Source organism: Rhamphochromis sp. 'chilingali', assembly GCF_963969265.1.
Source record: "Rhamphochromis sp. 'chilingali' genome assembly, chromosome: 2".
Lineage (NCBI taxonomy): Eukaryota > Metazoa > Chordata > Actinopteri > Cichliformes > Cichlidae > Rhamphochromis > Rhamphochromis sp. 'chilingali'.
In genome coordinates this window covers 18,735,714-18,751,875 of record NC_137930.1, presented here as the reverse complement: position 1 = coordinate 18,751,875, position 16,162 = coordinate 18,735,714, and the positions used below count along the sequence as shown (strand labels likewise).

The following is a 16,162-nucleotide window of genomic DNA, read 5'->3' as shown; positions in this document are numbered from 1 at the left end:
CTCTGTAGGATCCAGGTATGACCTCATGCTAACAGCAGCGACACTGAACCTAGCCAATGCAAAATTAGTGAAAAAACAGCCAGAAAAGATGAGGAGGAAAAACGTCAACCTCTCCAACTGTTAATTTCATTAACACCAAAACAGCTGAAGCTGATGAGATCGGCTTCAAGGTACATTGTTTACTATTTCAATACATAATAGCATGCTAGCATTTGTCAGATAAAGTTGAAGATATAAAGTTAAAGCAATCTTTAAGGTTTCACTTAATAGTTGTCAAAGCACGGGAATCAACAAAGTCCAAAGGCAAACATTCCCAAACAATTGCTGAGATAGTTCACACCGGAGCGAAGTGTTGAACTGGTCCAAAGACTTCAACATCCACAGTACAAGTAACACTTGCTCAGTGCCAGATTCATTGCTCAAAGGTGACCCTGTACAACAGACTTAACAGCTTATACTGACAATTTTTTCACCTTTCCTAAATGCCAACCAGCGAATGGATGTCTCTTCTCGTGCCAGATCCGCAGTTTCAGCAGTCTCCCAATGTCTGGCATTTCAATCTACAATTATCCCCAAATGTAAAATAAGAATGGATAGTTTAGGAAAAAAGTTTCTTTGACAGACTTTATGATTATTGTGCTAAATGAACAATAGATGAAGCTGTTTTATTCACCTTATCAGGTGAACTCAAGACTTACCATGAATTTATCAACCTGGCCTTGTTCAAAACTGTCCGAGTTGTTTTCTAGTTTCATTTCATCAGACTTGCCCTTCTCTCCATAGATCTGCAGAAACACCTGGGCATCTGTCCCTGCCCCTTTTACATCTGAGGTCCAAATCCACAGCGACCATGGGTACTCTAAATGGAAACAGAGTAAGTGTGACACTAAAGTACATATAGAAGATTTATGTTTTGATGTTTTATTCACTGAGTAAAGCAGAATGAAGACACCCACTCATCTGTTTTTTCTGCCTGAGAGAGACCATCTCATACAGCTCCCTCTCAATCAGCCCATCTCCCTCATCCTCATCCAGCCACATCCCACACGGAAACGTCTGCTCTATCCCCGTGAACGGACAGTATATAACCACCTGGATGAGAAATGGTTGATGGATGTATGACACTTTGAGAAGTGATCTGTTCATACTTAAGAAAAAGAAAAAAAATACCTTTTCACAGTACCATCCAGCACCAACTGCGCCATTGTCGTGCCCGATGGTGACCCTGCTGAGTGGGCTCATCAGTTCACAGATCTCCACATTGAAGATGTCGATGAGACCGCGCTCAAAAGCCCCGCCTTCAAGGAAGACTTTGCCGCTGTTTTTTATGCCCTTAGCTCCATGCATCACCATGTGGATCTTAGAGTTGGTCCCCGCACCCCTCACGTTTCCAGTCATCACTTGGACATTGTACACAATTCCTAAGGAGCGACAGGAAAATGCACGACACATTTTTGGTCCAAAGTGTTAACACTGAAATTAACATTGGCATCATCATCATCACACCAGTAGTCTCTTCTAGCTCCTGATGTCCTCTTGACTCATTTAGTAGCTAAATGCTCCACTACATTGACTAAGCACCCAGTGTCACACCTGAGAAAAGAATGTGCAGTACATTTTTAGAGCTATAAACTCTATTGAAAAAAGCAGGTGAACCTGGTATATTTTACTGTTCATATAGGTCCACCACTAACAGTGTTCCCTTTAAAAGTTTCTCAGGAGTTTATGGTTTGTTTGTTTTTTTCTTTATACCTACAGTGGCATCAAACAGTAAGGTGAGTCAACTCTAAGGGTTCAGGACATAATGAAAACAATCTGGTCTTTAGCAAGTCTTAAATTTAGGCCAGCACAATCAAATGATCAACCAAACATGGCATATTACACAGTGTCATTACTTATTTTTTAAGGGGAAAAAAGCCAAAATGCAGTCCACCCTCACTCCTTCGATTAGGATTAGGAGGGTGATGAAATGCACTTGATTTATTGATCATTAGCTATTGTGATCACGTCTATAAAAGCAGAGGTTTAGTCAGTGTGCTGGTCAGGAACAGTGAGGGGTGTGTTAACACAAAGCCAAGGAGGAAAGACATTAGCAACGATCTTAAAGAATCAGTTGTTGCTGTTTAGCTGGGTATTTATGAATAATTTAAAGCCCATCATTCCACAGTGGGAAAGATTATTCACAAATAGAAAAGACAGTTGCCAGGTGGAAATTACGGTAAAAATCCCCTCTTGGTAAGACTGCTGTGCTCAGAGAAACAGCAGAAACCCAAGAGCTACATCACAGACTCTGCAGACCTCAGTTAGCATGTTAAATATTTAAGACTAAACAAGTATTGTTTGTTTGAAGAGGCTGTCAGGAGAAAGTATTTTCTCTCTAAAAAGAACATGACAGCGTAGCTAAGGTTTACAAAGTAGCATCTGAACAAACCACAAAACCTCTGGTACAATGTTCTCTCGAGACCAAAGTGAAGCTGTTTGGCCTTAATGCACAGAGGCACGTTTGGCAACAACCAAACACAGCAGATCAGCGCAAATGCCTCCTACCAACTGCCAAACACGGTGGTGGAAGGTTCATGATTTGTTTTTGCAGCTACAGGACCTGAACACTTTGTACTCATGGACTTGATTGCAAACTCATCTATACACCAAAGAATCCTATAGTCTCATGTGAAGCCATCTGTCTAAGAGCTAAAGCCTGGCTGAAACTGTGTCATGCAATAAGGGAAAGATTCCAAGCAGAACAGCAAATGTAAAACAGAATAGCTAAAAAGAAAAAACAAACTGGTAAGACCTGGTAAGGACTAGATCACTTTTTATTATGTCCTGATATGTAAAAAATGGACATAGTGTCTACTGTCTTTTTCTGCTCTTTTCTACAGCATGTCTTTTATCCTGTTTTCCTTCTCTCACCCCAACTGGTCGCAGCAGATGGCCGCCCCTCTGTATCTGGTTCTGCTGAGGGTTGCTTCCTGTTAAAATAGTTTTTCCTTCCCACTGTTGCCAAAGTACTCGCTCATAGGGGGTCATATGATTGTGGGGTTTTTCTCTGTATGTATTATTGTAGGGTCTACCTTACGATATAAAGCGCCTTGAGGCGACTGTCGTTGTGATGTGGAGCTGTGTAAATAAAATTGAATTGAATTGAATTTTTGCCATGACTGTTTACATGCTCTCCAATGTGAATGAATTTTCGTAGAATTTCAATATTTGACCTAAAAAACCTCTACATGGGAATAGAAATACTTGTCAGCATTTGCAGTTGTAACAGGGCTGTTAAAATTCTTCAATTTTAAAGATGTTACGAATTTGAAAAACTGGCCTTTTAGCCAACTGTCTCCACAGACTTTGAGCTTTATACATTGGTCCAAAAAGTCCATTTATATTTTAATATTATCCACAGTAATTTTGCATCAATTTGAACTATTTGCAATTTCAGTTACCCTCGAAAAATTGGTTCCAACAGTTTTTTTCTCACCCATTGGCTGCGTGGCTCCAACCAACACATCTCTCTGTATTTTGCCATCACCTTCATCCAAGGCAAACCAGTTATACACCGGGAATTCGTACAATTCTTTGTTACCCATGTCATCTATTACCACCTACACAGGAACATTACACACTATCATCAGCGTTTTATATATATATATATATATATGTACACATCTGAGCAGATTGCGTATGCTGGTTTACATGCCTTATCCAGAAACCATCCAGCTGAAGAGCCTCTGTTGTTGTGACCTATAGTGATTTTCTTCAGCCTCCCGAGGTTTGGGGCCTCTATTGTAAACTTGTCCTCTGACCCACGTTCAAAGTTGTCTTTGTCACTGTCCAGTCTTCTCTCCCCTTTGATAATAAACACACAGTTTATAGCAAACACACACACACACAATAACCACGTATGTCATTGCAAAGCTTACCAGTGATCATGGTTTAATGTACCAAATGTTGAACACTTTCTGGCTTTAGTTTAATAACTATGAAGATTTCACACAGTTACTTCTGTTTGTGTAACTGTACATTTACAGTATTATCTTTCTAATTTTATTACTTTGTACAGCTTTACATTTTTTTGTCAACCATATTAAAAAAAACCTTTGTTCCCACCCTACCTGTGTCACCGTTCTCTCCAAAAATATTCAGGAAGACATCAGCATCGGTTCCACTTCCCTTCATATCAGCAGTAAACACGCTCACTATATATTTATTCACTGCAGAACATGGGACATAAAACAAGTCAAGCAATCTGAAGGGTATGTAAGTAGCACATAGCAGTCTCTTCGACACTCAGATGGCTTCCATTTTAAATATTCATAACAGTGCGTGTCTGTTCATTACAGTTATATTGCTGTGACCACTCCCTCACCGCACAGCACCCTTGTGTCTTTACGTGAGCCTCAGGTTCACAGTGCTTTGCTTGATTGGCTACAGTCGCTTAAATGCTAGATCACGTTGCCACAGAGGACACATGGGCTGTACCTGAGGATTACACTCTAGTGGAATTCAATGACAGCCTGAAACTCTATCTAAAACACTAAGCTATCGAGCACTGGTTGTGTGCAACTGGCCAGACACATGGCTCTAACACATAAAAAACATCAGACGTAGTTCTCATTTAGAAAAATAAATATTTAAAATGATTGTCCACTTTGAGTGGTAGAGACCAGAGTGCTTTCTAGAGGCATTACATAATATTTGGCTTTTAGACATCTTATTACAAGAGTCAACCATTTCTAATCCCCGGGGTTTCTCTGACATGTGGAGAAGGTATTTAGGACTGTTATTTTGTTTTAACCTCTGTGAACATTTTGGTCTGCTTATTATTACAGGTTTGTCCCGGATTGACCTACATTTCGGGACGTCCATGGGGTTCATGCTGCCCAGCAGGTCCCTGACAAACAGGTTGTCGCCCTCCTCCCGACTCAGCCAGTTGTTGCAGGCAAAATAAAAGCGCAGATGGGGTCGGTTCATGTCAGTCACCACCACTCTATCCAAGAACCAGCTGGCACTCATCCCTGTGTTGTCGTGCTCGATCCTGAGGAAATCAGCAGATTCAGAGAGAGACACGAATGCAGCCTGGAGGTAATATCAGATGAGACCCTCACATCTCATTTGTTTTTTATTTTAAATGTCTGTTTGAATGTCTTCAGTGTTTAATACTATACAACAATGGTTGTTGTGTTTAAGTATTGCAGCTTACACTATCAGACACTGAAAATGAATACGATGGGGTAGAATAACAAAATGAATAATGCACTCCCATGTCAAATCTAGAAATCTACACTATGTAGATAAAAATACCAAGCCACCTACACATTACAACAACGGGAGCTGCTTATCCATAGAAACACATGGTGTGAAGCTCCTGGTGCACAATTTGTGTGCTGATGTTATTGCCACAGGAGGTTTAGAGCTCTGCTGTTATTGAACAACATTGGTAACTTTTAAGAACTAACCATCTCAGCATCTGGTCAGTGCTCTGTGTGTGGCTTATATAGTGAGTCACAAACAACAATGACAGGACAGGTTAAAAGTTTTACACTTTTACTGCTGTTTATGTTCGGTTTGCTAACTCAAGATTGGTGGAGCTGCTCAGACTTTCCAAGTAGGAAATCTGAGTTGAAGGGGTGTCTCAAATTGAAACTATAACTGGGAACTTGGAAATGTCGACGTCTGACTTAACCTGGAATGCGGCATTAGTTAGTGACTTCCTTTGTCTCGGGATGCTTGATTAGTTTCAGCTGTGTCTTATTACCCTTATGGTTCCCATCTCCCCGATTATCTCTTCTGTGTATTTAAAGCCTCAGTTTGCTTGTGTTCCTTGTTGTGTTGTCCTATCGCCTGCTGTTCTACATCCAGCATGTTTCCTGGACTTATTATCTTTGTAGTTTGGGCTTGTCTTTGTTTTGTTTAGTTTTGTTTTTATCTGTAGATCTTTATTGGCCGAATAAACAGCTTACTTGTGTTGATCTTTGCCTCCCTGTGTATTTGCATTTGGGTCCCCACCTCAGCCCACTGCAATATATATGACAGCACTTTCATTACAGTAAGGATTAACACTGCCCTGGCAATGTCTACAACAGGAGAAGCTTTATTAAGTTCTAGTTTGGCCAAATAATCCCCGCACATAATCTCCTTACCATTTTAGCTTTTTCCAGAGTTTTGAACTGTATTGCTTTTTTCTACAGCAAATGTTGAATTATTCACATGCAATTTGAGTAGCCCTTAGAATTTTAAGTTCTTCTTAAAATGTCTTAAGCTGATTTGCCTTGACCTTGAAAAAAAAAAGCAAATAGGTGGACCTTGACTGAGGATCGTCTCCATAACAGGTAAGAAAACTGTGTCTGGCATGCTAGAAAAAGAAACAAAGTTTTAAATCAGAATGCAACATTATTCTTTTAGCAAATCCTGACAATTCAGCATGTTTAAATCTTGGGGCCTGTTTTCAGAGGTCATGTCTTGTGGCTGCGATGTAACTCTGTGTCTTTCTCTCTAGAGGAGACAAACTTCACACAGCAGATGGGGCTTAACCTTCTGTCACTGGATGAAATCCTTTGATGGCCCGCCGCACAGCGAGAAATGTTCCTGTGGGATCCTCTTAGTAAGCTGCTGTTATGCTGTGTGAGGAATGCTCAACTATGAAGCAGAAATTGTGATGTTGTCAGTGACCTGTAGTTGTGCATTCTGGGTATTTAATCCAGACACAGTAATGGGGTATTTAAAGCGTGCATACATGTGAGTTTTTATACGAGTTATCACAGTCGACTATTAGCGATACACTACCTCAGTTTCTTTAGAGGCCCCACGTTGTGTGTTTTGATTCGGAAAACATCCGTCTTATTCTTCTCAAATGCAGTCCGGCTTCTGGAAAATGTCAAAATGTGAATAATATCAGTACAATGCTCTGAATGTCCCAGTCTAGAGACCCAGAGACACGTGACCTAAACTCTGGAACAGTAAATCGTATCCCCCTTAATGACGCAGATTTAGGGTACCCTGGTTGTCTCGTGGCAGTGGTATAATCTGAAACCTTCACCTCTCCTGCTTCCTCCTCAAGTACATTTACCCCCTCCCGGAGTCGAACCAGGCCCATGAGCACACCAGACCCCCCTCTGCCCAACACCGTGAATCAGACACCCTCTTTTCCATTAACAGAGAATATCTGCCTTTGTGTCTGACCCATATCTCCATCTGTTCTCATCTTCCTGCAACATTCAGTGGACAGACAATGCCAAGGCTCACAAAATAAGGTGCACAGTGTCATCATACTGCAACAAACTGCCAAGATTGAAATACTGTACAACACACATGAATACATGCCCTCATTCTCAATGTCAAATCACCTGCAAGAGAATGAAGGGGAGAAACTGATTATCCGGTGGAGGGGTGGAGAAAACTCACAGCAAACTTTGGAATTCATGCAATTTGAACGTGTTTTTTATAATTACACTGAATTTCCAAAGAGTTGCATTTTTAATCTGCCTCACTGATCAGTGGGGCAAATATTCTCGGAGACATAGCAACCCTCCCTTACCTGTATCATGCTGTTAAAGTTTCCAGTGACGATAACACAATACAGGCAGGACCTAACTTATATTGGAGTAAGGTGAAACTCCTTACAATGCAGTTTGTTTAATATGTCACCAAAAGGGGCTCCTGAACATCTGTGTGTGTGTGTGTGTGTGTGTGTGTGTGTGTGTGTGTGTGTGTGTGTGTGTGTGTGTGTGTGCGTGCGTGCGTGCGTGCGTGCGTGTGTGTGTGTGTGTGTAGCTCATCGGCTGAGCAACACTACAGTCACACAGCAGATAGACAGTAAATGCAAAGGATGTGGACGCTGTCTGAAGTGGATGGGTGAGACCACCACAAGGTGTGGGTGACATGGTCCAGAGTGGCTGACAGTAACATGGTATATCTGTTACGCTTCACAGGTAATCCTATCTGTCAATCAATGTGTGCAGAGATAAAGGAAGCCTGCTGCTAAGATCCCCTGAGAGTCATTTGATCGTCCCCAGAAATGACATCGTGGTCTTCTTTCATTTATCTCTAAATGGAAATGAAGACCAGCCATGTCACATAGTTCCTCCTTACTCCAGATATCCTGTGTCCAACACTTAATGCACTGTATATAAGAGACATTCCCATTTACCAACAAACCTCTGCTCTGTTGTCTGACGTCAAAGAATTTACTGGTTAATATCTTTTTTAATGGCTGGTGTGCAAAGTCATTTTATCTTGCATCACTGGTTCTTTGGACATCAGGTTTTGATGTTAAACAGGAATTCTCTCACATACAGTGTTATATTGACAATACAAGCCAACACAAGGACAGGATCATAAGCATCATTTTACAGTTTGATTAAATAAAAAATACCTCTTTTCTGTGCTGAAGGAATGGAGAAGAATAGAAAAGATTAAAAAGTCAACAACTGACATTGAAAAGGTGCTAAACTGGCATAACAAACTGAAAAAGGATGTATTAAACATCATATGATGGTGAAACAGAGTAAGTCACTTAGATCTGATTTAAACAAACGAAAAAAAGCATATTCATCAAACGAAGTCAAGAACACCACCAAAAGCCCTTTTAAACTCACTTGCTTGCCAGGTGGACCTTGGGCGTGACGCCAAAGTCTCCAAAAAGGGTAACAAATACATTTGCATCTGTCCCAGCTCCTTTAACATCACCAGTGACAGTAACTACCTCGTACACTGGAAGAGAGGGGAGAAGGGAGAAGAGAATAAAAGGGAAAATACAATCTGAAATACAGTCACAAATTACATTATATCTAATACAAAAACTTAATGAATAATCACTTGAACCAAAGGACGAACACAAAGTCACATCCTCAGTGTCCAATAATCTATAAACATTATGGAGCATTATGTTTCCTTCCATGCACAGTTGCCAGGGAATTCAATGAGGCGAAACTGCAACGAATCCATGTCTGGCATTATACATCAGCCAATCCTCTCTCACATTTCATCCGTCTGTAAAATCTACCTGAGGTGGTGACATTCACATCGTTTGCATGGAGGAGAAGAGAGGACGAATCAAACTAAGAAAAAAATCAAGTCGTGCAGAAAATAAATCCTAATGACTGCTGATCGCTCGACTTCTACTCAAGAAACACCCTTTCAATTTGTGGGTTATTATGAAGTACGGGATAAGTGGTGGCAGCATTTAAGTTCCCTCTGTTTTACATTCATATTCATTAGCAGATCAAAATAACTATTTTCCTAAAAGTAATACTTTGGTTTAATCCATGAAAAAAGTTTTAGTGTTTTGGAGCTTTAGAGTAACAATCTAAACAAAAATCTGCTGTTTTAGAGAAGATTTCAAAAGGATGTTCATTCTGTTACAGACTATAAAAAGGTAACACTTTGGTCCAGCAACGTTAAAGTATCAAATGGATTTCTTCTGTTTTGATTTCATTTGAAAGTATTGGTCTTTGAGATGAAAGTCTATGACCCAGGGATGAAACAACCAGTATAAAGTATGCCATACATAGTGTGGGAATGAGAAGCACCACTAACCCTTTCTAATATGTGGGTAACATTTTGAAAAAGTTCCTAGCCTTATCATCTATTTTGTAAATGAGTGGCTCATTAAATGCAATAGATTTGGAGAAGTTTATATATAAGAGAGTCCTGTGAAAGTATACCCCCCATGTTTTAATACCTCGTAGAACCACCATTAGCAGGTGAAGTCTTCATTTTCTATTTGGCTTTATCCATCTCCCTCCTAGCTGTGGAGGAATTTTATCACACTTTTCGTTACACAGTTGCTTCACTCCATTGATGTTTGTGGACATTTGTTTATGCTCAGCTTTCTTATGGTCCAGCATCTCAATCAGGTTGATGTCTGGACTTTAACTGAGCCATTGTAATACCTTAATTAGTTTCTTTTTCAGTCAGTCTGTTGGGCAAAGCTTTAGCTGTCCAATAGATGGCCTAATATTTGACTGTAGAATACTTTGATAAACAGAGGGGTTCACGGTTGACTCAAAGACTGCATGGTGCCAAGGTCCTACAGCTGCAGAACGAGCCCAAATGATCACCCCTCCACCACCATGCTTCACAGTTGGTTTGAGGTGTTTGTGCTTATATGCTGTGTTTGGTTTTTGCCATAAATGGTGCACAGCAAATCCAGCATGTCCAAATTAACACTGTCGGATTTGATTTCAACACTATTAAAGTGTCTATATGGGTCCACACCAGAGAGTGTTAATTTAACTCTTTTTGGAGAGTTGGTACGTTAACTCTGATTTAGTGTTAAACACCAAATCTGTCTGGAGTTGATAATTTAACACTTGGTGTTAAGAGTTTATATATTAGCTCTCAAAGAGTATTTTAGTTTAACTACGTAAGAGTTATCTTCTAATTCATTCTAAAAAGCGGGAATTTTACTGTTCTGAACTTCTAGAAATTTCTTTTGGAAATAAACATTTACTAAAAAGATGCAATGGTTTTTGAAAAACATTTATTCTGAACTGTGCACCACAATTTCAAAACATTTTCTGAAAGATGTAACAGTATACATGTTCTCACTTTCATTAGAATTTTGTTTATCAAAAGGTCTGACATGGTAAATGCAAATAACAGCATTCTCATCACTTATTTCTTCAATACAATATGCATGTCCTTCATTCATCCCTTTGTGGAACTTCAACGCACTTCTGCTCTCCCCCATATTCCATCTTCACAAGCATATCCTGTGCGGAGATCGAATAAAAATTAGTTGACAGTAATTAATGGCACAAATAATCCAGTAAACAATTGCAGCACAGTAAAAAAAAAAAAAGGAATCCTCTTTGAGCCATTACTTGTGTAAAGTATTTTCCCAAAAGACAAGGACACAGGCAACAGGTAATACTGAACTAAATGTAAAACCTCAACCTTTTTCATTTTTACCTAAACCGTGTGCACAAAACTCTGGAGGGATCTATGCTACCGTAGAATCCAGTCAGGACGTCTGCTACTGCTGTTTGCTCGTTTTTTTTTATTTTTATGGGCGATCGTTTTCAGGCTTCAAGTAGCACCATTATACTAACATTTCACATTCTAGACATTGTTTTAGGTGTATTTGACCAAAAGTTTGACTGAAAATTCACATGCAAGCTTTTTTCAAGGCTGTGGTATTTGCCTGCAAACAATACCTTTCAGCTAGCTAAAACAGAATATTATGCTATCACCGAGCAACATGGCTAATGCCTTTCACACAGCTTTGTCTCAACTCCAAAGAGCCACAGAAGTAAAAGCTAATAACAATTGAAACAATCTTTGAAAAAATGACTTACCAAGCATGGCAAACAACTCAAATATGTAGAGCAAAATGTTCTGAAACGGCTTCACTTCAGCTTCGATTGGAGCCGTGCTGGGGGCGGAGTCTGTGAATTTACTCTGTTGGTGTCATAGCCCCTGTAGGAGTTCAGAGTTAAGAGGTCAAGAGTTAATGTTTCCATTGTAACACCTCTAGATTTGACCTAGAAACACTCATTTTTAACACTCGATTTTAACTACTATCATTTTACACCTCAGAGTTACATTAAAAGAATGTGACTCTGCTTAGAGTAAAATTAACTCTACTTTTGCAAGGAGACTATTAACACCAAAAAATTTAACACTTTTGAATTTGCTGTGTGCGATTAATTATGACCACTTTGGTCTCCAAAGGACATTGTTACAGAAGTTCTTTGGTTCGTTCAGATGCAACGCTGCAAAACCTAAGCTGTGCTGCCATGTTGGTTAGACGGAAGAATCTTTCTCCTGGCAAACCTTCCAAACAAGCCATACATGTTCAGTCTTTTTGTACTTGAGCTGTCATGAAATTTAACATTTACATTTAAACCGTGGCCTGCAGAGTCTGGAATGATAGCATTATGTTAGCACACAACACACCTACATGCTCCAGACCAGCAAAATGCAAAAATGTCTGCGTTTATAGAGGTACTCAGACTACATACATATGAGATAGTAAAGTGACTGGTTCTTAACTCTTTTCTACATGTTTATATGACAGGCCTAATTCACCCAAGCACTTTGTTATGCTTTGTATCTAACATTCACACTCTTACGGATGATTATTACGTTGCCCCTACTGAGGCATCCAGGGATAAAATGAGATGACCTGTCCTATCTCCTGAGCTACAGCTGGAGTTGGTGGATAAGGAGCTGTTTCGAGAATGTCCTGCTGCCTCTGCAGGGTACCTACTGTCTCTTTCCTTTGCACCAAAGCAGATAAAATAAATTCACAATGGTTAGTGCTTTCTAACTGGTTGGACTGATATCCCTGAAATTAAGTGGCTTTGTGTTATCGAGCGTTCCCTTCATTTTTAGTATATAGGACTACAAAACTAGACTAAAGTGAATCTGACATATATGCTGCAGGGTGTCCACTGTTCTAGGTAAATGTTAAAAAAGCCAGTTTGAGGTGTCATATGAAATAAAACTAAATACTAAGGATAAATGCATAAGAAGGCTAGACAGCAAGAGAATATCTTAAACCTTCTAGAAGATGGAGAGAGGAAATGTACAGATCTGATAAAGGAGCAATTTGATCAAAGTCAATCTGATACCTAATTAACAGTGAGGCGAGCTATTAAACCCAGCTTAAGGAGAAAGAGAGACACCTGATAAAATCAGATAGACAGTGGCCTGGTAAAACTCAACCATGATAATCTCCTTGGAGTGTCAGAAACCTGAGTGGGTCAGTTAGGTAACAAAGATGTTCTCACTGTAGAGGTGTATCACAGCTACAAATACTTAATGTTCCTTTTATAATCTGCAAGATGATCAAGAGCTTCAAGTAAATCATTAACTATATAAAGTCAGTTTTATGGAGGTGTTTATGTGGAAACACATAAATAATGTAATTGAATGTAATAGACAAATTATGATGTTGCAGTGTTGCATGTCTTGTAAGCTCTTGCAAACACGTTCAGAAATGTAAAAAAACAAAAAAACAAAAACTGAAACAAAGCAAAACTTCTTTTGGGGCAAAAGTACTAAATCTGTGCCTTTCCCAAGGTTGTTTGAATATATATCCAGCAAGATATATATGGAAAAAGTGCTTGTGCATGTGTATGTGTGTTTGTGTGTTTGTGTCTGGAGCACTGAAGCACAGTAAAAAAGCATTATATAAGAGCCAGTCCATTTACCATTTAGGAGTCTGCTCAATTCTTCATTCTGCAAATAGCTTCCACTGTAAAAAGTTCACAAGAAGGACAAGAAGGAATAAAGGGGCTTTTGAGCTTGACCTTTTGAACTATGACGCCATCTAATTAATTTCTCTCACTGGATGCACACAAAGAACATTGTGTTAGGATATTCATGATGACTGATAAACTGCGATAAATATTCTAGTAAGCATGTTTTATATTGGGTTATTTCATCAGCAGTACTCGTGAAAAGGCATTTTTAACCTAATCCTACTAACTGCATGTCTTTGGACAGCAGAAGGAAGCTGGAGTACCCATGCAAACATTGGAAGAACATGCAAACTTCACACAGAAAAGCTCCAGCCAGATTATGAATTTGAACCCTGGACCACTTTACCCTGAGGCACGCTACCCGCCTGGTTTTTGTTTTTAGCTAAACTGACAGAAATTTCTTTATCATCATCTTGTCCCCAACTGGTAACAGCAGATGGCCACCCCTCCCTGAGCCTGGTTCTCCTGGAGGTTTCTTCCTGTTAAGATGGAGTTTTTCCTTTCCACTGTCACCAAACACTTGCTCATAGGCGGTAAACTGATTGTTGGGGTTTTCTCTGTATTATTGTAGCGTTTCTACCTTACAATATAAATCAGCTTGAGGCGACTATGCTATGATATTATGGTATTGGTTTTTTTTTTCAGAATAAACAATCAAAACAATTTAAGTAGGAAACAATTCCAACATTCTGTCAAAAAGTCAATTATTTGCATGTCAAAAACCTGACTTGCAAGCTTAAATTGAATTCCATATCTGAAATCAGTGTAAAAAAATAAGTCTAGTCTAATCAGAGGATGCTTAAAATATGTTACATGACAAGAAAATCTTATGCTATTAACATTATTAACAAAAAACACACAAAATAGTCCTGCAGAGTTGATTAACATCTTTCTGAGGGCCTCTGATCTGCTTTAAGAAAGCTCCTTTGACTCGCAGGCCTGATTCTGGCCCCGGCTGTGCTCCCAGCCCCTGGGACTGGGATGGCACCCAGCACCTGTCTGCCCCCGAGCCACTGTTTGGCATCATTCATGTAGAACATAACTGAGCTTTCACCCAGAACAATAACAGAGGGATTCCCCGGAGCGCTCCAGCTCAGTGCTGACAGAACTGGAGTCAAGGTTTGAGCAGCTGATACACTCCAACATATTGACTCAGATTTTTTATTTTAAAAGCAACATGTGAGGTTTCTCCATCTGCTCTGCAATCAGATGCTCTTACCTTTCTTTTTGAAGTATTCATCTTCATATCCATCGGATGAGTCTGTGTGGTAGTTCAGCAGTTCATTCTGGTAGATTTCAGAGTAGTCCACCTGTTTGCTTTTGGACTTTTTCCCCTTCTTCTTTTTATCTTCATCACTGTCTGCTGATCCCTTTTTTGCCTTCTTTTTCTTCTTTTTCTTTGTTTCCTCCTCCTCTTCCTGCTCCTCAATTAAAGGCTCCTCATCATCGTCATTGTGAGACTTTTTCTTTTTCTTGCCATCTTTGGACTTTTTATCTTTGGAACCCATCTCCGCGTCCCCCTCCGGGTTCTCTGCAGAAGATTTCTTGTGCTTTTTCTTCTTTTCCTCCTTCACTCCCTCGGTCACTTCTTCTTTGAGTTTCTGTGATTTCTTCTTTTTGGTATTGGTTGAGGGATCATTGTTGTTCTGCTCACCCTCATCATCTTTGCCTTCAATCACAGCCTCAGCATCCTCGTCCTCATCTGCTTTCTTTTTCTTCTTTTTCTCTCGTCCCTTTCCCCCCTCTTTTTTAGCTTTCACGTTCTCTGAAAGCTCCTGATTCTCAGTGCTCTCGGAGCTCTTGTGTTTCTTCTGACTCTTCCCCCTTTTAGTGGTGTCCCCTCGGGTCAAACCGTTGCTCCTCTCCTTTAACTTTGGCTCAGTTTCCTCCACTTCGTCATCAACCTCTTCAGTTTCTCCTGAAGCTGTGGATTTTTTCTGTTTGGACGGCATCTTTTATTCATTCACTTCCCTGACCCTTAGTTTCGTAAGAGCTGCGTAGAGTTTCTAATGGTGTAAGACAATTCATTTGACCCTTGGCTGCAGAGATGCTCTGGGATCGTGGGGTCGGAGCAGCCACTGAGGACACACAGATGGAGGGATGACTGCCTGGACGTCTCCTACCTGGCCACACAACCTGCAGACACACACACTCACACACACACAAACACACCATGCATACACACACATCACTCATGAAAAATTAGTGTCACTTCAGCACTCACATGACCCACAGGAGAAAGCCCTGTGAAAAAGGAGCCTTGCACAGACAACTTATCCTCTCTGCCACGGCACCCTGTATTATTCATGGTGTCAGGATCGCTTTACGGGCCGGGGGTGTCTCGCTTTTACCTGCAGTCGCACTCATACAGACAGGACCACAGACACGCATGTACACATCCACACACACCCCTACACACAGACACACACACACACACACACAACTTTACAATTACTTCTCTTTGTTTATTGTTGCATCGAGTGTGTCTAATTCACATTCACAGGGTAAAAGCAACTTATAATTCTATGTAATACTCAGACAGCATTGATTTATTTTACTCAGTGCAACTTATAATGAACTCTAACAAAGGTAAGAGCAGCACGTTTTAGGAAATATGCTGCTTGTGAAAAGGCTATTGCTAGCCTGTCTCAGTCAGGAAAAAAAAGTACTGGCTCTGGCTGGTGTCTAGAAAAAATATATATATTTTTACAGTTTCTTCTTTATTTACAGACGAATCAAACACCATAAACAGCATATATAGTTATTTAAAAATAATCAAATCAGTTAAAAAATTAAAATCACTCTGATGTAATTTACAAATTGAAGTAAATGAGAACGTTTCTAGTTTTTGGACATTATTCATGATGCAAGTCAAAACCAAATAAATATATACATATTTAATACCCCAAATAATACAGAAGAAATTTCCTCACATCATTTGCCCAGAAAAAAAA

General features: G+C 39.8%; 1 protein-coding gene across 1 annotated transcript in view; it reads right to left on the bottom strand.

Annotated features, from left to right (window-relative positions):
• Positions 1-15,160, bottom strand: part of loxhd1a (lipoxygenase homology PLAT domains 1a) — a gene marked incomplete at its 5' end in the record, with an annotated part of 36,133 nt that extends 20,973 nt beyond the window's left edge. The window contains 11 exons of the mRNA XM_080864727.1: positions 474-560; positions 699-859; positions 957-1,092; positions 1,171-1,421; positions 3,479-3,602; positions 3,698-3,846; positions 4,113-4,211; positions 4,851-5,035; positions 6,784-6,864; positions 8,595-8,709; positions 14,428-15,160. Of these exons, the coding sequence (XP_080720853.1) occupies positions 474-560; positions 699-859; positions 957-1,092; positions 1,171-1,421; positions 3,479-3,602; positions 3,698-3,846; positions 4,113-4,211; positions 4,851-5,035; positions 6,784-6,864; positions 8,595-8,709; positions 14,428-15,160 (2,121 nt within the window). The remainder of the gene's footprint in view (positions 1-473; positions 561-698; positions 860-956; positions 1,093-1,170; positions 1,422-3,478; positions 3,603-3,697; positions 3,847-4,112; positions 4,212-4,850; positions 5,036-6,783; positions 6,865-8,594; positions 8,710-14,427) is intronic.
• Between the last annotated feature and the right edge of the window lie 1,002 nt (positions 15,161-16,162).